Below are 24,127 nucleotides of genomic sequence, written 5' to 3' on the forward strand. Positions count from 1 at the left end.
TTTCAGGCATGTTTCAGACAGCACAGTTCAGTAGTAGCTGAGCAACCAAGCTGTAACTACTACTGCGTTATGCTGTAGCTCTGAGTGTTTTCATGTATTTTCGTGTAGTTTAACATGATAGTCTCAGTTTTTCACCATAAAGCATGACTAAGTTTTTTGTTTATGATTGCAAGTCAGACAAAACAGGTCAGCCAGGAATTTTGGCTTTAGGAAGCTGCATAGACCACAAATGAATTAATAAATGAAATAGAAAATGAAAAAAAAGAAGAAGAACAACTTCGTCTATATGTTATTAAATACCCTCAAGAAACAAGACACACTTATTCAACTGAAGTCAAATAAAAGAGTTCAGATTTATAGAAATGCGTAAATAAATAAATAAATAAATGAATGAATAAAAATGACTGACATCTGTTTGTTTGGTCAAACCATTTTAAAAATAACAGTAATTGTGAACTTACAAGCATGCAAATTAAAAACTGAAAAGATAAAACTTGAAAGCGAAAGATGTGAAAATGAATTCTTTCTAAATTTTCTTACAAATTACATTTTTAATAGAAACTGAAAGTTAAACTAAATATGGTCTCACATTAATCCAACGGCTTTAGGACCCAGACACAGCGGAAGAAGAAACATCTCCCTGTCATCATCGTCATCATCATCATCATCATCATCCTCCACCCCGGTGATGCTGCATCTCATCCCCCAAGCTGTAATGATGTGCTATAGTGTGTTAGTGAACGCGCAGCACGACGACTCTAAAATAACCGAGTGGGCTTATGTGGTCCTGCAGAAGCAGAACTTAGGTGAGACCTGGTGTGTGACTGGAAACCAGTGAGAGGCCTGTCAGTGCATGGCTGACACTTTCACTGTCAGACTGCTGATGTGAATTTAAACTCTGTATTTAGTCCGTTTTTATCCTACAACTAAGTGGGTTACTGTTGGAATAATTTAGTTATTACGCCATTGTCGTCGGTTTGTTAGTGTGTCGTCTGCTATGATTAGTGCTACTGCAGCTTGTGTTTTTCTCATACAGTTACACTGGGGAGTGTCTTAGCTGTCCTGTTGGTGCTGATGGTAATCATGGCTGTCTGCGTCTACAAGCCGATGTCTCGTCGCTGAAAGTGTCCTGAAACCTAGAGACAAACCTGCTGCTGCTGTCCTCCCGGTGTAAAGTCGCACCAGTATCCCGGACAGTCACCTGCTGATGGGACCAGCCGCCAGACACGTCATCTAAAATGATGAACGATTCGGAATCATCATTCCGTTTGGTTTATTCTGTGACAAACTCTGGTCATTTAGTTGGTTTTTTTTTGTTGTTGTTGTTGTTTTTAAAAATATATATAAGTTTTGATCATGTAATCACAGCTCCCTGCTGTGGGGTCCAAAAGTCTGTGTTGTTGTTGCTTTGTAAAACATGTCATCAGAACTAGTAGAAATAACAAAAACAAATGTGTAAAAGTGGGGGACAGTACATGGCACTCTTACATTAAACTACTTCAAACTGGACTAGTTGCATCTTATCAGGTACATATTAATTACCAGACAATCAGAAGATCACTACATAAAGTTGTATTCTTAGACATGACATGGTCATTTTATTCGACATACAAAATGAACTCAGTCAATAAAACAAGATTTTAATGGGCTGCATAGTTTTGTCAGTCCTGTTTTATCTGGTATGGGCTAAAATGTACCAGCATTATAAAGATCGTGCACCTCGAAGGTGTGAATGGACCACTTAAAGAACAAACATTTCTCATTTTACTCATCATTAGTGATGGTATCTGAAGAGAAAATGTAATAAACAACATGACAAGAACCTTTCTGGATCATTAAATAGAGGATAACTGGGTTATTAGAATCTGAACAAGAGTGTGTACTTTGGGACCCTACTGTGAATTTATTTCTTAAATCACTTTTAGAGGTGCATAAGACTTAAAAAAAACAAACACTTTTTCTCTTGAATTGCTTTGGGCTTTACATCTGAATCTGTACATTTGTTTATATTTCTGTAACAAATAAGCAAGATTACAAAGTAAGAATTGTTGCAACTTATCTGCATCAACTAGAGCAATAAAACAGTCTAAGGGTCCTGGTGGCATATAATTCTTTTAATGACTGTATGAATATGGTAAATTTACTCATTAATTTACAAATCAATTTAATTAACGTGACCGTAGTAACAGCATGGGGGGGGGGGGGGGGGGGGGGGCTTAAAACTGGGTTTCAAACATTTTTTGTGACTGAATGGACTGAAGGAAGGTACTTGTTTACATCTGCTTATTAACTGATGTAGTCAGCTGTCATGTTATAAGACAGTTATATTAAAAGGAGACAGAGCAAATTTATATGTTAATTCCTCAGTACAGACATATTTTTTTTTGTCTGGCATCTACAACTCCTTTCACAAGCTCCAAAGCTGTACTATGCAAACATAAAGACTGAAATCTCTGTTGTCACATTTAGTGTCTCGCCAAACAGCAAATCCTTTCATTACAGACATGAAAGTGGTTTTGTTTCATTTGCCTTTGTGTCAGACCTGTGATGAACTGGCAACCCATCCAGAGTTTACCCCGCCATAGAAACTGGGACGAGCATGAGCGCCCGGAAGACCCTGAATTGGATTTTGCGGGTATAGAAAATGGGTGTATAAGGTTAAAAAGGTACAATACAAACCTTCCGGTAATTCTCTTTGATAAGATCAAGATATCCGTAAACCACAGCTGGCTCTTACCAGCTGCAGATTTGAAAATGAATGACATGGGCAGTTTTCATGGAAATAAAGTGCTTTATTTTAGAACCTTTTTAGAACATTTTCAAACACACATTTCTCTTAAAAATTTAACAAATATACAAAAAGAAGAAAAAATACAACCTTAGCTCAAACAATTATGCGAAGAACTTATTAATCTTAGCTAGCCTTTTTAAAATTGATCAGCAGTTTGGCAACTTAGTCATCAAAATGAGTCATTGAGCTGAAGCCCCCTGATGTATGTAGTAATACACAGCAACACAGAGACCTTTTTAAAGTGGTTGGTTGTCAGTGAAATCAACTATAGTGGTTAATGCATGTTACTCGGCATTGATTTGGTACAAAGAAATCTCCATCTTTGTTTCAAGTTACAAAATCTTAAAAAATTAAAAAAAAAAAAAAATTTAATCTGAGTGGCACTCCACTGAACTGTCACCATGCCTCAACCCCACAGAGAGTCTTGGGAGCAAAGCGATCCTTGGCACATGCTGAAGAAACTATTGCTAAGCATGCTTGTTCTTAGAGTTATTTATTCTCTCCTGCTCCGAGGTCTTGAGTTGTTCATGGCTACAAATGGCAAGCTGTCCTTCAGAACGTTGATAATCTCTGCTACAATGTGAAACTGTCTCTTCAGTAAACTGCATGACAGTTGTAAATACACAGACAGCCTGGTCTCCAATATTGCGTTTTTGAATTGAGGTGAAGTTGCTCAGAGACAGTTTACAAAAATAATTCTTTTCAAAACAGAAATGAAGAGGAAATATTAAAACTTAGACCAGCATGGATAACGCCCATTCCTGTTGCAGTAAGGATATGTGACCATGCAGCTTATTTAACCTTTTTCTCTCACAGCAACATGCTTTCGTTTACCCAGCTGTAGAATGTACATTCACAAAGTACAGGATTATACATTTCTTTATGACTATTTGACTCAATGATTCCAGATTTCTGAATATTGTAGCACTGAGCGATATGTATGTGTGGTACCATTTCTGCACCATAAACATTTACCAAGCTTCGGTTTCTGACAGTTTTACATCAAATCAATGAATTCCATGAGAAGGAAAAAAAAATCTATAAAAAGTTGGAACCCTGAGATTTTATTTATTTAAGGAGCCCAAGATTTTCTGGAAGAAGACTTCACTTTGAAAACAAAATCTTTACTTTCAGGTCCATAGCAATCGCAGCTTTCAGTTTGTGCTAGGCTGTGTTCATCCTTGTTAAAAAAAAAAAATTCAGGTGACGATTGCCGATCTTAAATGTTGCATTTAAACATAAAAACTATGATGTCATCTTGAGAATTTAAACTGTTTCGTTTTATAGAAGCTTGGTTACACTCATCTAATCTCTCTGTGGACACCAACGTGAGGAATTAATGATGGTGTTGCTGTGAGTCTCCACCAAAATGATCTCAGTTATTCAAGATTTAGACAGATGGCAAAACAGAAATATATGAAACTGAATGCTGTCACATGAAAAGTACCTTTTGAAAAATATTGTTTGATTTATCCTGTGTGAGAAAGATTGGTTACTGAAAGATATCTGAGCTTGCATAGATGAAGGTTACAGAAAGTTGGAAGGAAAACTGAGGTGTGGTGGTTGCTTCTGGATCCAGAAAAGTATTATTATCATGATCATTATAATTATTATTGGTATTATTATTATTCCCTCTTATTCCCTTTACTTCTCAGTAAGTGATAGCTGCAATATCCTCTCCAGCTCCTCTTCCTCCTGCCTCCTCATCTTATCCTCCTCTTCCTGAGCACGTGCAGAGAGCTCCATGGCGAGGTGGAGGTCTGAGTCGGGGCTTGGGGCAGAGGGAGAGCTGGCTGGACTGGAGGTGCTTTCATATTCCACCAGCACCCCCTCTGGGATACTCCTAGAAGGACATTAATACAGGAAACTCAACTTTGATCTGCTGCTTTTATTGATTCCAATGAGTTTTATCTGGCCGCATAATATGTAAACAGTAGTTGTTTTGCTAATAACCTGCTCCTACCTGTCACTCTGGCTGATGGGCATTACATCTGCAAAATCTGCAGCATCATCCCAAATCCCCACCTGCAATGATGCAAACATGAAGGAAACTTACAGGAAGAAATATAGATGGAACTTTAAATAACAAAAGACTAATCTTTATGTCAAGGCATTTGTGATGAAGCTGATTATTACCTGGCCAGACCCTCTCTGAGAGTCCAGAAGACTCTGATGAATGGCGTACTGCAAAAGCTCCTCATCGTTGTTGGACATGGGAGTGTGACGGCTGCCCCCTCGACGGTGATAACTTGCAGGCACCTCAAACACTGAAGGACTCACCTGAAACGGAGGAGGTGCTGGCCAGAGAAAAGCCACAAGACAAGCAGGTTAGTACCTACAGACATGCAGACTCCATATTCATAAAGCTAAAATTCAAGCTGCTTTGCTACCTGTTGCGGCTTCTTCTTCTCCTGAGGATGTTGGTGTGGCTGCCGCTGTTGTGTTGGCTTCTTCTTCAGTGCTGCATTTATTTACATTTCCAAATGTAATCCTGGCATTCAGCACATGAAACAAGGGGATCTCTGTAAGAGTAACAAGAGAACATGAGGGGAATCAAGGGGCACAGGCAAAAAATAAAAATCAGCCTTTCACACAGGAAATGACACATACCTATTTTAACAGGAAATCCAGGAGGAAACTTCAAGGTAACAAAGTCTCGAAGCCGTGCAAAATGGGAGCTCGTTCGAGCCATGAGGTCAATGATGGGAGTTACTTGCTCTACCAGGGAAAGAGGATGTTCCTCACTCATCCACAACGTACCTTTAAACCTATGTGAAATTAGGTTACAGAAAATGCAGTTAAAAATGTTCACAAGCGCTGCAGAGAGATACAGAATGAAGCTATTAAGCAACACGTGTGTGTTCTTACTTCTGTGTTCGAATGCTCAGTTCAATAGGACGGCCAATATCTCTATTACCGAGGTCGAAGTCAGGATCAAAATATTCCTCTGGGGTGATTGCAGTGGGATTTGTGGCAGTTGCATACTCAAGAGTTAAGTCCTAAAGAAAGAATATAAAACCACAAGTAACATGAAATGAGCTACTGGGCAGAGAAGGAAAACATAGAAGCTCCATTTAAAACACTGGCAGATTCCACATATTACCCCCTGTGCACTAATGTGCTGCTCCACAGTCCCCAGCAGAGACTCCAAGATGTTCCTTTCACCTTTAAACAAAAAGGTTTGATGTAGTTTTATAATCTGATTAATCGAACATGCACAGCACATTACAGATAATGCTAAAAATAAAAAGAACCAAAAAGTAAGACATTAAAACATTTGCCACCTACTTCTAATCCTTGTTTTCTCTTCATCTGTCAGATGCTCTGTCCTCGTCCTGATTACCACGTTGACATTGTTGACACTGAAAACCTGAGTAAACAGCAATTATCTAATGTAATTTCATTCCAGAAACAAGTCGCAGTGTGTTTGGCTGTAATGCAGTTTAGTTTTAAGAAATGAACAGTTTATAGCGTAAACAAACCTTTGCTTCAAATCCATTGACCAGTTCTGTTTTGTCAGACCTCCAACCCCAAATACCAGACTTGCTTCTGTGGAAAAAAATGTTTGCAGTGTGAGAAAACAAGTACAGCATTACAGACGTTGCTCCTCAGTTTGGAATGACACTTAGAACAAAATAATTAACACAAGAGTGATAGTTATCCATCAAGTAAAACGAAGCCCGACAATAGCTACCTCAATCATCAGACATTCAGATGAATGTTAACTGATAAGATAAAATATCAACCCATATTAGCTGCATGGTATTAGAATCTAAATCTAAATCTACCAACTTGCCACAGTGATATTGTAGATCTTAACGTCAGGTGAGTGTAAATCATGATATACAGGACAGGTACAAATCAGCATTGACACTAAAAGGGAGCTTTAAAATCTATGTATTGCTGAAAAAGGAAATAAAACTCCTTGCCTCTCAAACGCTATATCCTTTGTGTCCAAGTAGGTGTTTACTATAGGTGTTGTCAACCTTTTGGCAACTTCCTGTTCAGCAGGTTGCATGGACTCTAATGTGACATCCTCTATTTCTTGGGATATATTGAAGCGTTCAATATCAACAACTTCCTCATCGTGGTTCACCTCCATCAACTCTGCAAATGAATCTGTCCAAAAGCAGATGCTCACAGCTAACGAAGAAGCAAGAAAACTCACAAAGAGAACTCAAAAAATATTTTTGGTTTTGTAAGGGTTAAACACACACACACACACACACACACACACACACACACACACACACCATCTCCTCTGAAGATGTAGCTTCTACGGCCTCTGATCCAGGTCATGTTCTCAAAGCCTTGAAGAGTGGCATCCACTCGCAGACAGGCGCCAGTTTTCCAAATACGGCAAACATCGCTTGGACAAACCCGGGACAGAAGAGGGACTGTGAAGCAACAGCATATGAATGTCTATAATGCCACAAATGTAACTTCTAACGTAACCAAAACAAAGGAGACAAGTATGTAGTTTTTCCTGTATGTCCTGATAAAACATCATGTGCTTATTTTACCACTGGGCACTGCAACATTATATAAAAGGCAATGTCTTCCCTTCTTTTACATACTCCATTGGTAATAACTAGCTGGCTTGACGTGAGTAAGTTAATATGAAACACACACAAAAAGCTTTCCTGACATTGTTTATAATGAAAAAAAAACCCTACTTACTCCAACTAGTAAATTCCCACTTCATTTCCATATAGAAGTCTGGAGACTGTGGATGAAAAATGAAAGCATCTGTTTACTCCATCAGTCCATGTTTCCAGTCATATGTAGAGATGGTGACAAGATAAAGAAAAAAATATATGAAGCAAAACCTCTCGGATCTTTGCCAGCAGCTCAGGAACTCCTCCCAGAGCAGTGGAGGCTTTGAGGTAGTCTCTACGTTGAAGCACTAACTGAACCATCTCTGGATCTCCAGTGCTGACTGCTTCCTGTAGCACTGTATGCATTCAAGTATAAACATTTTAAATGTAACAGCACCTTTCTTGCCTGGTATATATAGAAATATTATTCTTTAAGAAATCTCAACGTGATAGCTTCAGAGCTAACCTGTCCAGTTGTTGGCATTTTCTTTAGTCACTTGAGCACCATGTCTCAGGAGGACTCTCACCGACTCCAGGTGTCCAAGTGATACAGCCAAGTGCAAAGGTGTCCGACCTCTGGGATCCACAGCCTCAATGTTGTTCTGAGAGGGAAAAAAACAACAACCAAACCTGTTACAATTGCATTTATATGAATACAATATGGATACCTGTTTACACTATAAATACAGTAGAGCCAGCACGTCAACCTGTTATATGAACAAAAGAGTATTTTGTTCTGGCTTTGCAACCAAATGATGACACAGAGAGGTCCACCACCCTCCCATTAAAGTCTTTGCTGGTAATAATACAGGACTGCAGTACTTATTCCACAAGCATGATATCTGTTTATCATGAGTCACACAATAAATATGACTCATGAGAAAAATACATATAATAGATTATAAATGTATAAATACCACTATCTTCCAAAAATATTTATTTGTAATTAGTTTGGGACAAATGGCTATTTTCAGTATAGATTAATGTGATCTTTATTAACTGGTCAGTGGAGATGATAGTAAATGCTGGCAACACTGGCATCAGTTGGAGCCACAGACGAGTTACTACTGAAGATATGAAGATGTCATCATAGCAGAAAGCTGGGAAAACACAGCCAGCACACTTTATATACATGTTAACTATCATGAGGATAAATGATCACAAACCTGCTGTATTCTTCCTTTTTTTATGTCAATAATTGTTGTTACCATTCTGCTCAACAGGTCTATGTCAACATATCTTTAACAATTTATGGATGCCTTTCAATAAGAAGCAAACCATCAAATTGCTCCCAAAATATTTCTAAACCAATTTAATAGTCCAAATCTGGTGATAAGTCAACAGCTAACTTTAGTCGTAAGAGATAATACAGCCTTGTTTTGAGTGACTGCGTAGCATCTGTCAACATCACTGGCCTACTTTGCCTGCGGATACTGAACAGCTCAAATCTGGCTTCAAATAGCTAACAACGCATGCATGTGAGAGTTAGCAATGCATGGGGTGTCTTTACAAACCTGCGGCAACTTTAGTTGCTCTTCCAGTTGCCTGTAATCATTTTCCCAAACTGAGGAATGCAAGGGGAATTTCACTCTGATGTCTTCGCTAACATTAGCCGCTGACATCTTCCTCTTTCTCGATCCTTTTAGTGTCGCAAACCTCTGATAATTCCAGCCATGAAAGAAGAAGCTGCGGTAGCTACAGACTTGTCATGTTAAATATATAACACAGATGACCCATGTCTTTACAGCAAAAAGCAATGTCGAAAGAAAAAGCAAACCCAGTGAACAACTTCCTCCCCGAAGCCTTCCCCTAAATAAAACTTTTGAACAAGGAAGTGCCAGAAGCACACAGTAACAACAGGGGTGTCCTACACAGAAATGCACTCATAGGTCTTCTGAGCAGCATCCAAAGAAAACAACGTATTAAAGTCACATTTAAAATGAAAATTAATTAAAGGATAACATCATTTTCTTCTTCTGCCGATCAACTACAGAAACGATATTAGCAGCTACGCAAATTGTCGTTGAAAAAAAGTGGGCAGTTCCAGTTTGGGCACAACCATTTGATGACCAACACGGGGGTACCAAACCCTTCCAAGCTATCGTCCTTGTATCAGTCGACCCATTTTTTTATGTAAATAAGATTTTTTGTTTATATCAATATACCTTTATAGCAATTTATCTACTAAATAACCCGTGTATATTTCTAAATACAAAGCATCTTTATTTACCTCTGATGTCAAGATGGTATCACCGTTTTTGCATCTCTGAGAGGGTAGTTGAAAACCTGAAACTCTACTGCCAGCTGTTATAACATTAACCAGAGACAAGAGGCTTGTTAGCCATACTTATATACTGTTTTTCATAGGCTGAGTTTCTATACAACTACAATTATACCATCCTGTGTAAATATTGATTGGAAAATTAAGAAAAGGATTGTTAAAGACTTCCACTACTCAAAACTAAAACTAGTATAAGTATACTACGTAGTATAACAAACTTTTGTAATAATGAATTTGTTGTTGGTTACTGTAGATTTCAATGATAATGTAGTTTTTCAAAAAATACTATTATACTACATGTTATTTTTTATTTATTTATTTATTTTACAAACTTTTAGTTACAAGTGTAATTTAGTATTTGTTGCCATTTGTTCCCCCTCCAGGGTAACATCTTTTTTGAGTCATGGTCTGGTCAGTTAGGAACTTCTTCATCTGTAAATGTTTTTTATTTTTTGCTTTCTTTTCTTTTTTTTTCTCCTTTTTTTTTAAACGATTTAACATCTTTTGTTGCATCACGTCATTTGAATTTGATCTTTCTTTTTTGCCACGTGCATCTGTTTGAGGTAATTTGTCTGTCTTTATACAATTGTGCATATCAAAAGAGAAGCAGAAGTCATTTTGATTCTTTGCGGTTGAGCGACAACAGTGTTAATGATCCGCATTAACATTGGCACTGGGTTCGTTATTCCGTATATGTGGTGCTAATGTGATTAATATAATCTTTTTACTCTAGTTAAATTTAACAGTAGATTTTTGTGTAAATAAATAAACAAGTAACCAGTCAAAATATCTGTATTCATCATATTCTTTGAGTGTCATCCTGTTAACCGACTTTACCTCGGTATCCTGTTATGTGAAAAAGTGGTCCACATCACCGGCAGTGTAGCGCCATAAGGTTCATAGATTAAACTCACCTCACGCGCAGCTTTATTCTCATCCGTTAATCGTCTCCCTCCAACACTGTTGTCAGGTACTGCTCATTCCCTATGAAAACCTAATCACGCATGTTGCGTTGTATTCAGGAATCCGCTTAAATAGATACTTAAAAATAATATTCTTAACTGGGGTAAATATTATGCATTATATATGTCTTCACAGGAGGATATTTTTTAAGTGTATTTCCTGACAGTCCAGACTGTGGGTATAGTTAGCTCTGGCCAATAGGCCACAGTAGCAGCTGCCGCTGGGAGGACTCTGCTGTGACTGAGACAGCAGAGTAAACTACCAAATGGGCAAAGGCTAGTTAGCAAGGCAGGTGGTTGCATAGTCAGCTGTCTTACAGGGAGGGAATCAGTTTGTTTCCAGTCCTGGAAGAGAAAATAGATACTGCTGTCATGTTCGTAAGAAATCGTTTGCGAAAAGCTAAATGATAATAGCCGCTAAATGTCGTAACGCAGTAGGTAGGTTTTTTGGTTTGTTTTGAGTAGCTATGTCTAGCTAACGCGGAAGGCGTCTCCACATTGTAATCAATGTTTCGTATAACGGGCGTAACACTGCACACCTTTTAAAAGGTATTTCGTCCCGAGTAAAGGATGTCTAAACGCCTACGAAACACTGAGGTGTGCGCAGACTGCAGTGTTCCAGGTAAGCAAATCCACATTGCATGCGTTTAGCTGGCTGAGGTCATTTATCTGCTGACATTTGGTGCTTCAATCGATAAAACTGGATTAAATCAGATTAAAAGTTCCACTCCGCGCAAAAACAGACGATGCATGAAGGCTGCTCTACCTTCGCCTGGGCAAGTTAATGCAAGTGTAGTTGAGCAGCATTACGACTTTTATAGCAGCTGATCGTTGCTGTTTCTTGGTTTAATAATGCACTGAATGTGGATGTCAGTGGTATGACAGCAGTATTGCTGTTACAGGTTTTGCAGGGTCAGTATTTTAATTTAAAATGTTATATAGTACTCCAACATAAAACTTATAAGTTCTCTAACATTTTTTGTGTCCATTAAGGATGACTGCATGATTCAGTAAAAAAGTCAGCGCTGAAATGGCATCTTGTGCCTTCATGTCAGAGGGTCTGAAGTGTGTGTGACTGAGGTAACTTCACTGAGCTGATGAGGGACGACAGTAGGTAAATCCTTTGTTATTCTGACAACTTGTGTCTGCAATGGTTGGGAGCAGATTACCTTGTACCAGTCCCACTACTCACTCACTATTACTACTTACCAGATTACCTCTCTAAATCTCCCAATTTAAATCTGACTACGGTTTAAGACATCAGGAAAAAGCCAACATCTTCTAAGAGATGTTTGTTCCAAACTAATTTTTACATACGAGTACTTTTTACAGTGCTTCTTCTACAGTCAAGTCTTCTTCGAAAGTCAAACTAACTTGCTGCATCGTGTCTGATATATTTTGAAAAGTCTCATTTATGGTATGAAGAAATGACGTGATGTTTTTCAGCAAGCACAGGAAGCAAAACAGGATGCTGAGAGAATTGACACATACTTTCAATGCAGTTTCTTTTCAGTTGTGGCGCCATTGTGTTTTGCCTTTGTGTTATACTGTTACAAAGTAACACGTAGAGGTCCTTTATTCTTGTGGTGTTGTTTTTCCACCTAAAGATGATCTTGTTTATTGCTAGATGGTAATGAAGAAAACTCACAAGTATTTAAAGTGTTCAGCAGCTCTTCATTCGGATTAGTTAACCCTGAGGATCCCCACAGCAGCTGGCCCAAACTTCCCCACCATATGGCTGGTACCAGTTGTTGGGTGGGAATATTTTTAGAGGTTCTAGATGTGGCATTAAATTTAGCAGCACTTGTTGAGGAAAGCGTAAAAGAGACATGTCAGCGGGTCTTAGTGGAGAGCTGTTAAATGGAGATTTTGAAAACCGGGGACCGGGAGACAAACTCTGAGCAGCACCCCCTGCAGCTGTTACTCCGACACCTCAGCTGTCTGTAAGACATTTACAGTCTCCCGTGTCCATCCTGTCACAGTGCCAGACGCCAAATCTGCTTAGCAGTTCACTGGCTGTATGAGGGTCATATAAGTTTACAGTGCTTTTAGTTTTGGGGTGTTTGGTGTCAGAAAGAGTTTCTGTGCCGACAGAAGACAGTACAACTTTGAGACATCTGTAGCAGATGAAGTGGGCTAAAATGGGTCAAGGTTAGGTACACATTTATTTTAGTCGCATGCTATGCTACCTTCATTTTTTAACACTGCATTACTTGATTATACAGCTTTGAAAAAATGTCTTTACACTTTTTCGAAAGAGGAAGCCGCTTTTTTAGAATGTGTTTCCACCTACATCTGCTACTTCTCACTTCCTTTTTACACAATGCATGGCTTCATCTAAATCCACTGTCACAAAGGTTTAAAATGGTTATCATCTTGTGCATTATCTGCAATTTGTTTTCATTTTTCGGCACTAAGATTAGTTTCTTGAGGTCTCTGGAAGTCAGGTTAAAGGTTGGATAATACATATAATGTATTTTGAAGTGTAAAACACATGACTTTACTTGTTTACGTTTTAACTTTGACCCAGAATTGTTGAGGAATCGCAAGAAAACCCAAAAGTTAGTTGTTTACTGCCTGTTTGCAGGCCTAAGCGTACTGATCATGTACAAATATAAAATAGGTCAAATTAATGATGTTTTATTGATGCCTTTGAAATTTCCTAAAGTAGCAGAACACAAGTTATTTTAACAAATGTTGCCTGAGCAGCGAGTACATTGAGTTAAAAACAGTGCAGTATAGAGCATGATTTACTTTTTATTTAGAGTTATTATGGGAACAATCAGAGTTTGTAACAGATCAGTGGGAAGTTATACCAGACTGGCTGAACACACTGTTAAGGAAGTCAGTGTGCTCATTTTGACGATAACAAAGCTGGGTGTAAAAGATGTCACATCAATGATTTTGAATACAATAAAGATGAAAAGAGATGACTTGTGATTCTGACGATACTACACCGTGTGAGACTATTAACGACTATTTTTTACTGACAGATAAAGCTTGAGCAGATCAAATATATGAGTCGATGGATGCAGTATTGTATCTAACTATTTAATCAAAATATTTTTGTACTTAACTATTTAATCAAAATATTTTTATATTGATTTCATGTTCTGTTCTTCTCAGAACCTCACTGGGCCTCAGTAAATAGGGGTGTGTTGATTTGTGACGAGTGCTGCAGCGTGCATCGAAGTCTGGGCAGACACAGCTCCCAAGTCCGCCACTTGACACACACACCATGGCCTCCTACGCAGCTGCAGGTGAAGGACCCCCCCCCCCCCCCCCCCCCCCCCCGCAGAAATAATTTCTATTCATTGTTTTGGTTTTTTTGGGGGGTGGGGTGGTTAAAGCATAAACTGTGTTTTAACAGGCATGTATCTGTAAAACTGCAGTTTGTAATTGAGTAAAAGATAAATGTTGACTTACTGCTGTGTAAAAGGTCCTTCTGATGCTTGTCCATTTGGTTCAGATCCAGCAGCTGTTCTGGAAGGGTTTAATACCCGTCAGCTTTCTGTGGTTTGTGTCAATGAGGCACCTCAAACCTTTTTTTCCCTCTAAATTTCACCTAGATGGTTCAGACATTATATAGCAATGGTGCAAATTCAATATGGGAGCACTCACTTTTGGACCCTGCATCTGTGATGAGTGGGAAACGTAAGGCCAACCCTCAGGACAAACTCCAGTAAGTCATAATTACATTTTATTTTACTGTTTTATAAATCTTATTTATATAAATATGAAAACACTTAAGTTCTTGTATTTGTTACCTGCCCTTTGCTAATTTGTCCCTGTTGGATTTTCCTTTGTTTTAATATTTATGTTTCTAAAAGCCCAAACAAATCAGATTTTATAAAAGCCAAATATCAAATGCTGGCATTTGTCCATCGCATGCCTTGCCGGGAAGATGATAGCTCTACAGCAAAAGATTTAAGCAAGGTGAGGAGGGATAGTCACACAAAAACTGAAAATACTTAATAATACTTTACTGTTTTATCAGATTAAATTAAGTTCTTTCCCCTTTCAGCAACTTCACTCGAGTGTACGCACTGGTAATCTAGAGACTTGCTTGAGGCTGCTGTCTCTGGGAGCACAAGCTAATTTCTTTCACCCTGTAAGACTTTTACTGCTTTCAGAGCCATCATTTTTATTGAATATGATTATTTTTCTCCATCGGTTGTGGCTCATATTGATTGGTGGTGTTTGCTACTGTCTCCTCCAGGAAAAAGGAAACACGCCACTGCATGTAGCTGCAAAGGCAGGACAAGTATCTCAGGCTGAATTGTTAACTGTTTATGGGGCTGATCCTGGAGCGCCAGATAGCAATGGTAAAACTCCCACTGACTATGCAAGGTAAACCTCCTTACTCATGTTTAGCAGATTGGGTTATGTCCTTTAATCTTATCGTTTAGAGTTTGAGAATATATTGTGATTGTGTATTTTCAGAGAAGCTGGCCACCATGACCTGGCAGATAGACTGGTGGAGATTCAGTATGAACTCACTGACCGACTGGCTTTTTACCTGTGTGGGAGAAAACCAGGTAAAGAATGAGAGGAATCTGGGATTGCCTGAGAATGAAAGTTGTGTTTTTTTATGCTTTATTGGAGTGAAATGTATGGAAACACTTTCCATGATGAGCAAATTGCCTGAAACTTGATGGTATATTTTAAATGCTTTTTGTGTTTTATTATGATTCCGCTATGTTCAATAGAATTTTACCAATAAGTTTTATATTTGATTATTAAATCCAGGACTTTCTTGTTCTTCCAGATCATAAAAATGGCCAGCACTTCATTGTTCCACAAATGGCTGACAGGTGAGAAAGCAGAAGCTGTTAAGTTTAAATGATGGTGGTTATTTTGCAGGAACTTTTCTTTGGTTTAAGGTCATCTGAGCCAACGCAGTGAGTGCAGCGAGGCAGTCAGTCAGTGTTGTACTTATGCTCTGAGGCTTGTGCTAACTTGCTGTTTGCAGTGTGTATTATCTGTTTTAGAGGAAAGGGATGCAGTGACTAGCTGACTTAACCACAATCTCTGTAACTGAAGCACGTAATGAAATGCTGTAGAATCACCACAACTACCAGCTCAAATTTGAAGCATGCAGAGGACCAGAAAGCAGGACTTTAAAACACTGAATGTTTATTTTATTTTAAATAATACGTTGAATTGTTTTTAAATGCTGCCTTGTTATGGATCAGAAACATGTAAGTATAACTCATGCTGGGGGTGGGGGGTTGCAACGTGGATCTGCAAACAACATGATGATGAGAAAAATGAGTTATTTTCTTTTTGCAGCAGCGTAGATTTGTCTGAACTTGCAAAAGCAGCAAAGAGGAAACTACAGTCTGTAAGTTATAAGATTTTAGAGATTTTATTTTTCCCCATCTTGACTTTTCTAAAAGTGTGAATTTTTATCTTCATGCAGCTCAGTAATCATTTATTTGAGGAGCTGGCGATGGATGTGTACGATGAAGTGGACAGGCGAGAGACTGATGCAGGTAAAGTAAAAGCGCTTTCATGCCGGTTCTGGAAAAGACCACGTCTGCGGCATTTCCTCACTGTGACACTTCAAACCTCCACTTATGCAGTAATTAAACTGAAACCTCTGATTATTGCTGATGTCATTCTTATCTTATTTCTGGCAGTGTGGTTGGCCACACAAAATCACAGCACCTTAGTAACGGAGACAAACGTGGTTCCTTTTCTTCCTGTCAATCCAGAGTATTCATCAACGCGAAACCAGGCAAGTCGGCTGTCAGAAGTCCCTTGTAAACATTGCTTCCTTATGCAGCTATGAACTTTAAAGTTAAAGCGAATACTGCTGATGTGATACTGTGTTCATATTTAGGGACGGCAAAAGCTTGCAAGGTTTAATGCCCACGAATTTGCAACTTTGGTGATTGACATATTAAGTGATGCTAAGCGGAGACAAAAAGGGAATTCAGCTGTTAGTCCCAAAGGTTGGTATTTTTATGTTACTTTTTTCCAAAATCTTTCCAAGTACTGATATGCAGAACTGATACCAGTTTCACTCGTGGTCCCTCATTCCAGACAATGTTGAACTTATACTGAAGAACATGCCTGTTAGACACTGTAGTGATAGCCAGGACAATGACCAGCCTGACTATGACAGCGTAGCGTCCGATGAGGATACGGATCAAGAACTCCCATCAAGCAAAGGAGACAGGACTAAGGTATTTTCCCATTCGCTTACCAAATTCTAAGCTCCAATGACCTATTCTCTCTGTTAGCATCTTATTTTCAACTCGTCTCCCGAACAGAGCCTGGACTCTGACCTGTCTGATGGCCCTATAACTATGCAAGAATACATTGAAGTGAAGAATGCACTCTCTGCCTCTGAAGCCAAGATCCAGCAGCTAATGAAAGCCAACAGCAGCCTGAGTGATGAGCTGAGACTGATGCAGAAAAAGGTATCCACTGCCCTCCACCAATAAGATCACTAACACCGGGGGCCGGACTGGGAGGGGAGGGAGGGGGGCACAGTGGTCAGCAGTGTGCTTACCCAGCTCAGTGTGATCACACTCTGATGCCCAGCCTGCGGCTGGCAGAGAGGGTCCAGCCAAGGAAATGAAAATGGTGTGCATGTTCAATTTGAATGGAAACTGGAGATTTTGTTTGCTTTCTTTTTGTTTGTTTGGTTTTTTTTTAAAACTAGAAATGCATCCTTGCTTCATGTAACAGAGTTTAGTCACTTTTTTGTACAACATAATTGAGTTAAGGCATTTAATGTCACTAACAAGCATGTTCCTAAAAAAAGCATGATATAAATGACATTGTTTTTTAATTTTTCATCATACATTGTGACTAATTGAGTTGTATATGTGTGTATTACTTCATCACATATAATGTTTGTTAATTACACAGAATGTTGTTGATGTATGGCTGTATTTTTTTTCCTTTGTTGTGTCTGTTTATTGTTTACCATGTTTCCCAAGTGGTCACATTTCACAGAAAGATACTCCTCAAACTCAAACTAATGTGGGTCATTGTTTCGCTGTTACACTAAACATCTCGGTCATTGATAAAAGATTCTAGTTTTTTGTTTTTCTTTTTTATTTTATATATGTGCTTCATGTATGTGAGGGTTACTACAGTTTAGTTTTCTGTGGTTAAAATAGCTATAATTTGGCTGTAGAGATGAAGATGATTTATTTCTGAATTGTTACAATTTCCTGGATGCCAATCCCCCCAGTCAAGTAAACATGAAGAAAAACAGCAAAGGCGCCCCTCCCCAATATGTATATGAAGATACAGTGCTCAGACTTAAGTCTAAATGGAGGACTTATCAAATCTGGATTAAATCCTTCAACTCTCCTGTCTTTACAAAACATAAATCTCCCACTTTCTTCTTTATTGAATGCAACTAGTTGTACCATTTAAGGCCAGTTTTCTCTTTTCCTGAATGCCTTTTTTCATGGTTCTTCAGTCAGTCTGTCTGTCCTGTTGCTACAGCTTTGTGCCGCCATGCTTTTGCTTGCTTATCACTTGCTTTGCATTTTTAGACCAAGGAATTCACGTAAGTTCTCTGATGTTGGCTTAATCACACGACTTCAATTTCATGAGTTTGTCTTTCTGCTGATTGTCGTTATTAACACTAAGTTTTGGGCTTTTTTTAATAACAATATAATGATCAAGATTAGAATGTTCTCATGTAACAGAAGCTCAGCTAATAATACTGGACTTATTTGAGCAGATTCAGGTTTATTGGCGACATGATTAAAAGAAGGAAGTTTTTTTTTTTTAGATTATTCACATAGTCAAGAGTTTTTATTCTTACTAAAATAAAACATTTGTAGGGTTAAGTCATTTTTTGAAAGCTCAGTCCTATAGTGTAACATCGCTATTTATGGAAACAGGATGCAAAAGAATGGAGCAGAATGGGACACAAAGCTTGCTTTGCTGAGAGCACCTCTTAGTGTGTTGCTGACCATCTCTTCCAGCTGCAATCTCTGCAAAGTGAGAACACCTCTCTCAGGCGGCAGGTCACAGCCAATATGTATCAGATCCCCAGCGGTACAGACTACCCTGACCCCTCCAGCCCCTCAGCCCTGAAACGCCGGCAGTCTGCGCGGGCCAGTCGGCCCATGTCTATGTATGAGACTGGCTCAGGCCTGAAGCCCTTTCTCCCCAAAGGGGAAACTCCTTACCCAGAGGAGGGTATCCCCACCATTCAACCCTTTCCACCTCATGTAAGTAAGACCCTCCCGCTCCCCTTTGCAATTTCCTATCTAATGCCTTGCTTCCCATCTTTTCCTCTTTACCCTGTTAGAATTCATTTCTCCTTTTCCTTTCTTCCTCAGTCACTTTTTAAAAAATTTTTTTACTGCATCTTAGAACCATTAAAAAGTCACAATACCTTGTGTTTAATAACTGAGTTGCATTCAGTTTTCTCCATTTAATAACATTGATTCATTATCTGCATGTATTTGCTATTTATGGGAGTGCTGCTTATTTGTGATAAGAATATAGTTGTGGATGCCAGATGCTGTTAAGACTATTACCTGGGAAGGTTTGTACTGTGTTCTTATGTTGATGAAGCATTAAAACTACCATACAAGTACTGTGTTTTTAATGCATGTCACACTCACACTCCTAATGTCTTCATTTACCTTTTAGACAATAATGTAATGAAATATCAGCCTTTAAATGAAAATCTTCTAGTACTTTTCATTTAGTTAATAGTTTAGATAATTATCCATAAAGCAAACTTGGTAGTTTTATATACAAAATATTGTTTTATTCAAAATTTACCCTTCAAAAATGTCTTTTTTTCATTTTTGTAAATATCACCTTCAGGTTTATTCCACAGATACATTTATCATCGACTTCATTAATGATAAACTACATCTGACTGAGCAACAACTGGCAACAAAGGACTTTTGGAGTAAACACACACACACATTTAAAACATGGTTTGAACCCTGTCTTTAGATGGAAAGGGGTGCTTTTGTGACCTCATCTTCATCCCTCCCCTCATTTCCATCCACCCTGTCTTGGTCGAAGGACGACAGTTCACAAAAGGTTAAGTACACCCAAATTTGGCATCTTGCGGGATGCTGCAAGTTCTCTTGGAGCCCGTTTCTACCTGTTATTCCCCTTTCACCTCCCTGTGTTGTCCTGCTCCTTATCTGCCCTGCTGCATGAGCCAACTCTCCACTGGCTGCCCCCACCATCAGATACCCACCTTTATCAGCATAATCTTCAAGGCACTGTTGAACAACTGGATTGATGTGTTATTTGTTATTATAAAACCACTGTGTGGCTGCAAAAGGTTTAGCAGAAAGTTGGGTTGCAGTGACTGTCAGTTTTGCCGCCTTCTCTGCAATTTAGATACTGTTCAAGCTCATGATGTTAAAAAAAATGTTTTGGTGAGTCAAAAGTAAGTTAGAGGATTTTTTAACATTTTTTTATGAATGAAACCAACACCTAAAGGAAGAAAAATGTGCATTTTGAGAACTGATTTTATCTGCCTTAGTTGTTGGTGTTATATTATCTTTTTATTATGTGGATGACAAGTCCTTCTGCAAAGTCTGCTTCATATTTCCACTGAAACATTAGTCAAACACCTGTGATTCATGGATGGGTTGCAGTTTCAGAGGTGAATAATCTGAGATTTAACTAAATGTAAGGTGATCAAATTTTTTTTTAGACAAGTTTTGTTGTGCTTTATTTTTGGTCTCCACAGCATGCAAGAATTTGGTTTGAATGTAGATATTGGAAGTCTCTGAATGTGCACAGTTGGCCTGTGAAGCACGAGTATACCTGTCTGCTGCTTAATGTGGCCTGATCCTGAATCAAAGTTTCAGACTGAGTGGTGTAAAGATGACATATTCATACAGTTTTTTCACGTTTTGTGAGACTCTCATATGAAATTATCTAAACCATGGTTTTACCTCCTGTAATGAATCTCTGGAGTTTGTCACTTCTGAAGGCGTTTCTTGACATTTGGGTTAAAAATGTTTTTAAAAAAAAATGTTTAAAAAAAAAACTGTCAGTTGTCAGTTTTAACTTCTTAATGAACTTCTAAAGGTTTTCACTCACAAATAATTTTGTCACTTTTTATCACAAACATTAGCTGAATGAAGCAGGTTAACAGTAACCTGTCATATCCATGTAAAACTATAAACTTCGCATATTAATCCCATATTACATTACTGAAACGTCATGCTTTTGCTTTGCAGCTGTATTGGCTTGTATTCAGTCAACTGCTTTATTTTTTACTTATCTGTGATCAAGTATGCCATTGTTGCACTGCAAACAAAAGAGCACTTAAATAAAAACATGTTTAATTATGTAGATATTTATGGGTCACGATTGACTGTTTTTTGCCATCCACAATTGGGAGTTCTTACACACCATTGGCTGTTTTGTCATCACTTTTCCCTTCAGGCATCAAAGTTAGAAAAGCAAAGCAGCATGCCAGAAAGTGACTACGACAACACATTCAATGACTCTGAGATGGATGATTCAGGGTAAGAACAGCTTTATGCTAAATGAAAAATAAAAATCCAATTTCTAAATATATGTGGAATTTAATTATTTAAAAGCTCAATTAGTGTGTCAACAGTACATCTGATTTCCTGTAATGTCCAGTTTCTGCAGAAGAGGGAGGCTGAGAAGCAGTGGCTGGATGGGAGATGGCAGCTCTATCCCAGAACTGGAGGATTTAGAAATGGAATCAGATCCCACACTTCCCAGCACAGAGGATGTCATCTGCAAAACTGAGCAAATCACCAAGAATATTCAGGAGCTCCTGCGAGCTGCTCAGGATAACAAACATGACAGGTCAGTAACTTCATTGTATTATGTGGACCAGATTTTTAGTTTTCATAACCTTACTTTAATTTCAAACCTGAGTTCCTCTTCCATTTATCATTTGTCTGTTATGATTATGAGTTTATGTTCTATCGTTTCCCCTTTCTTTTGTTACCTTCACTCTTCCTCCTCATTCTACTTCCACCCCGCTCCGCTGTTATGTTGTTTTGGTTCCCCATCCTTCATACCTACGAGCAGACCGTGTGAGCGTGAAGGTGTGCGACGGCTCAGGCACAGCCTGGGATGTTTCAGCACCCTGGTGCCCTGGGCCGAGAAGGTCCCCACTTCCATCCAGCCATTTAGTCTCCGGTCCCCCGATCCCTCCTCCTGGTACTCTGGCCTCTGTTCCTGCCTCCCAGGCATAGTTTTCCTCTCCCTGACATGGTTTCTCCTTCTCTCACACTTAACCCATTTCCTTGATGTGTGACTGCATGCTTTTATATTTCATTAAAACCTTCCTTTCATTTTATTTTCCTCTCTTTATATTCTGCACAGTTGATACATCCCTGCACTATGTACATAAATATATCTATATATTATGTATTTGATTTTTCAGCTAAAATATCTGCTGTGTATCTATGATTGTAAAAAGTTTGTTAAACAGCATGTTTCTGAAGTTAAAGACAGTGAAGCGTGGTTTGCAGTGCAAAATGATGATATGAGGTTGAAGTTGTAATTTTGAGAAATATAAGCATAACTTCATTGGGCTTATCTACAAATGTTTTCTCTTTACAGCTTCATACCATGCTCAGAAAGAATACATGCGGCTGTAACAGAAATGGCTGCTCTCTTTCCTAAGGTTTGTAAATAATCTTATTTTACTTGGTGAGGATTGGCAAGTCTCTTTTTGTTCTGAGATATTGTAGAGTCAAATAGGCATTAAGTCTTATCAGATCTGACACGTGCAGAAACATTTCAGTTGGTTTGGAAAGATTGATTTGTTTCTCTGCAGAAGCCGCGCTCAGAAACTGTGAGAGGTGCTCTGCGTTTGCTGACCTCCAGTGCGTGCCGGCTTCAGAGCGAGTGCCGGAAGGCCATGCCCTCAGAGGGCTGCCCAGGACCGGACATGCAGCTTGTCACCCAGCAGGTCATCCAATGTGCTTATGACATTGCCAAGGCCGCCAAGCAGCTTGTCACCATCACAACAAAGGAGAATACCAACTGAACAGCACTTACAGGGCTGCAAAGCCGTCAGCATCTCAGTTTTGTTTTATATGTATTTCAATTATTTTTATTATTATTATTTTTTCTTTTTTGTACTTGTGGTATTTGCATGCATTTTTTTATTTATAAAATTTACAGTATTTAAAGGCAAGAACAAAGTCTGGTCTCAAGTGGAAACTCTGCTAGGATGTATTACATTGTAATGGAAGCACAATTTCTCTGTGAAATGAAACAAAACTTTTAGAAGCAGGTCTGCTATTCGACAATTAAAATGGTAGTTAGAAAATTTTTTTAGTTAGTCTGTAGTGGACATAGATAGAATTGAGAAAATCAATTAAGCACAGTACACACTATGATAAAAAAAAAAGAAGAAAAAAATAATGATCAAAGCTACTCATGGACTTTAAAAAAAAAAAAGCCAATGAATTGTCGCTAAATTGTTGTTGCTAAAAAAGCTTTATCTTATTTATTATTGTATCATTAAAATTTACATCTAAAATAAGACCATTTAATGAACTTCTATCAAGTGTTGGAATGGTTAACGCACACTTTGTAGCTCTGCAATGCTGTCTGCCACATTAAACTATTTATATGTTCTGTCCCCTGTCCAACTGTAACCCTGTCTGCCGTGCACTAATTACAGCTATTTATGTGTACTCGTCCAGTCAGTGAATGCAAGTAAAACTTGTTCAGGGGCCAAGCTATAGTTCTCACCAGCACTAAGACGTTGTTGCTTTAAGTAAAAATGATTTGGTGTGCTTTTAACAGGCTCTAGATTGCACAGTATGCTGCAGCCATTTCACTGTTGGTGGTGTTGAAACATTAGAGATAATAGCCATACTGTATGTATGTCCATGTGTTGTGTGCTCTGTTCTGCTGCTGCTAGTTTCGTATTTAATGTTGCAACATATAGGATGAAACTCTCGATGTTTTCCATATTATTAAGCAACCCACCAATCATCTTCAAGTGTTTCAGAATTCATTTTCATTTTGAGATGTGTTCCAAGCAATGTCCCTCTCTCTGCTCGACTGGAGAGCAGGGGTGTATGTGATGCAGCTGTTCAGCTGTATTTGAGAAAAGTTATTATTTTCTAAATAAACTTAATTTATAAACATGACCTTTGGTTGTTTGATAGCATTTACATTTTTTAAGAGTTTAATTATTCATAGCCTTGAAATAGGAATGTTCCACTGACTTAGATTTTACATTTTATTTTTAAAAAGTCGACAAACAATATAAAATCTTGTGTCTTTGAACATCTCTAAGTGCAAAAAAGAACAAAAAAAAAAAAACATTCACCAACACTGTAACAACAGGAGCATGGCTTGATATGATCTGCATATCCTTCATTCATCATTTCAAAGGCACTAAACAAAAGGCTTGATTTTTTTTTTTTTAAATCAATCTGCTTAGCACAGTGAATATCCCCTTTACTGGAAAAGTTAGTTATAACAGTCCTCCAGAGTAAAAAAAACAACAACTTTTAGTCCATTCTTG

The 24,127-nt window shown here is 38.4% G+C and overlaps 2 protein-coding genes across 6 annotated transcripts; one reads left to right on the forward strand and one right to left on the reverse strand.

Moving 5' to 3' along the window:
- Positions 1-2,923: 2,923 nt before the first annotated feature.
- On the reverse strand, positions 2,924-9,353 carry ankrd13a (ankyrin repeat domain 13A). The gene is made up of 15 exons (XM_079250676.1): positions 8,904-9,353; positions 7,856-7,991; positions 7,621-7,745; positions 7,472-7,517; positions 7,045-7,188; positions 6,721-6,910; positions 6,274-6,340; positions 6,080-6,161; positions 5,895-5,956; positions 5,660-5,790; positions 5,402-5,559; positions 5,182-5,313; positions 4,928-5,088; positions 4,755-4,816; positions 2,924-4,634 (listed from the first exon to the last, which is right to left on the reverse strand). The coding sequence occupies exons 1-15, from the start codon at positions 9,009-9,011 to the stop codon at positions 4,436-4,438; spliced, it is 1,803 nt and encodes a 600-aa protein (XP_079106802.1). The 5' UTR covers positions 9,012-9,353; the 3' UTR covers positions 2,924-4,435.
- Positions 9,354-10,917: 1,564 nt separating this feature from the next.
- git2a (G protein-coupled receptor kinase interacting ArfGAP 2a) lies at positions 10,918-23,735 on the forward strand. 5 transcript variants are annotated; one of them, XM_079251545.1, is made up of 21 exons: positions 10,918-11,254; positions 13,759-13,892; positions 14,202-14,314; positions 14,463-14,568; positions 14,657-14,743; positions 14,852-14,982; positions 15,076-15,170; positions 15,401-15,446; positions 15,925-15,976; positions 16,055-16,127; positions 16,275-16,372; positions 16,478-16,589; positions 16,681-16,823; positions 16,911-17,060; positions 18,591-18,839; positions 19,582-19,671; positions 21,040-21,122; positions 21,244-21,435; positions 21,664-21,795; positions 22,201-22,264; positions 22,418-23,735. In XM_079251545.1, exons 1-21 carry the CDS (start codon positions 11,203-11,205, stop codon positions 22,628-22,630), a joined length of 2,415 nt encoding a protein of 804 aa, XP_079107671.1. In that variant the 5' UTR covers positions 10,918-11,202; the 3' UTR covers positions 22,631-23,735. The 5 variants fall into 5 exon arrangements, with proteins under 5 accessions (XP_079107671.1, XP_079107673.1, XP_079107672.1 ...); XM_079251548.1 differs by lacking the exon at positions 10,918-11,254 and adding an exon at positions 11,713-11,746; XM_079251547.1 differs by lacking the exon at positions 21,664-21,795.
- Positions 23,736-24,127: the final 392 nt, after the last annotated feature.

Source organism: Telmatherina bonti (assembly GCF_933228915.1).
Source record: "Telmatherina bonti genome assembly, chromosome: 13".
In the NCBI taxonomy this organism is placed as follows: domain Eukaryota; kingdom Metazoa; phylum Chordata; class Actinopteri; order Atheriniformes; family Telmatherinidae; genus Telmatherina; species Telmatherina bonti.

What these genes read in the sequence shown, in the direction of transcription:
- ankrd13a (XM_079250676.1), bottom strand. Translation starts at nt 9,011, where the DNA reads ATGTCAGCGGCTAATGTTAGCGAAGACATCAGAGTGAAATTCCCCTTG. An exon ending in AGCAACTAAAGTTGCCGCAG is followed by an intron (nt 7,992 to 8,903) that starts GTTTGTAAAGAC and finishes TTTCCCTCTCAG; the next exon opens with AACAACATTGAGGCTGTGGA. An exon ending in TGCTGGCAAAGATCCGAGAG is followed by an intron (nt 7,518 to 7,620) that starts GTTTTGCTTCAT and finishes TTTCATCCACAG; the next exon opens with TCTCCAGACTTCTATATGGA.
- git2a (XM_079251545.1), top strand. Translation starts at nt 11,203, where the DNA reads ATGTCTAAACGCCTACGAAACACTGAGGTGTGCGCAGACTGCAGTGTT. An exon ending in CCTGTGTGGGAGAAAACCAG is followed by an intron (nt 15,171 to 15,400) that starts GTAAAGAATGAG and finishes TTGTTCTTCCAG; the next exon opens with ATCATAAAAATGGCCAGCAC. An exon ending in TTCAGCTGTTAGTCCCAAAG is followed by an intron (nt 16,590 to 16,680) that starts GTTGGTATTTTT and finishes CCCTCATTCCAG; the next exon opens with ACAATGTTGAACTTATACTG.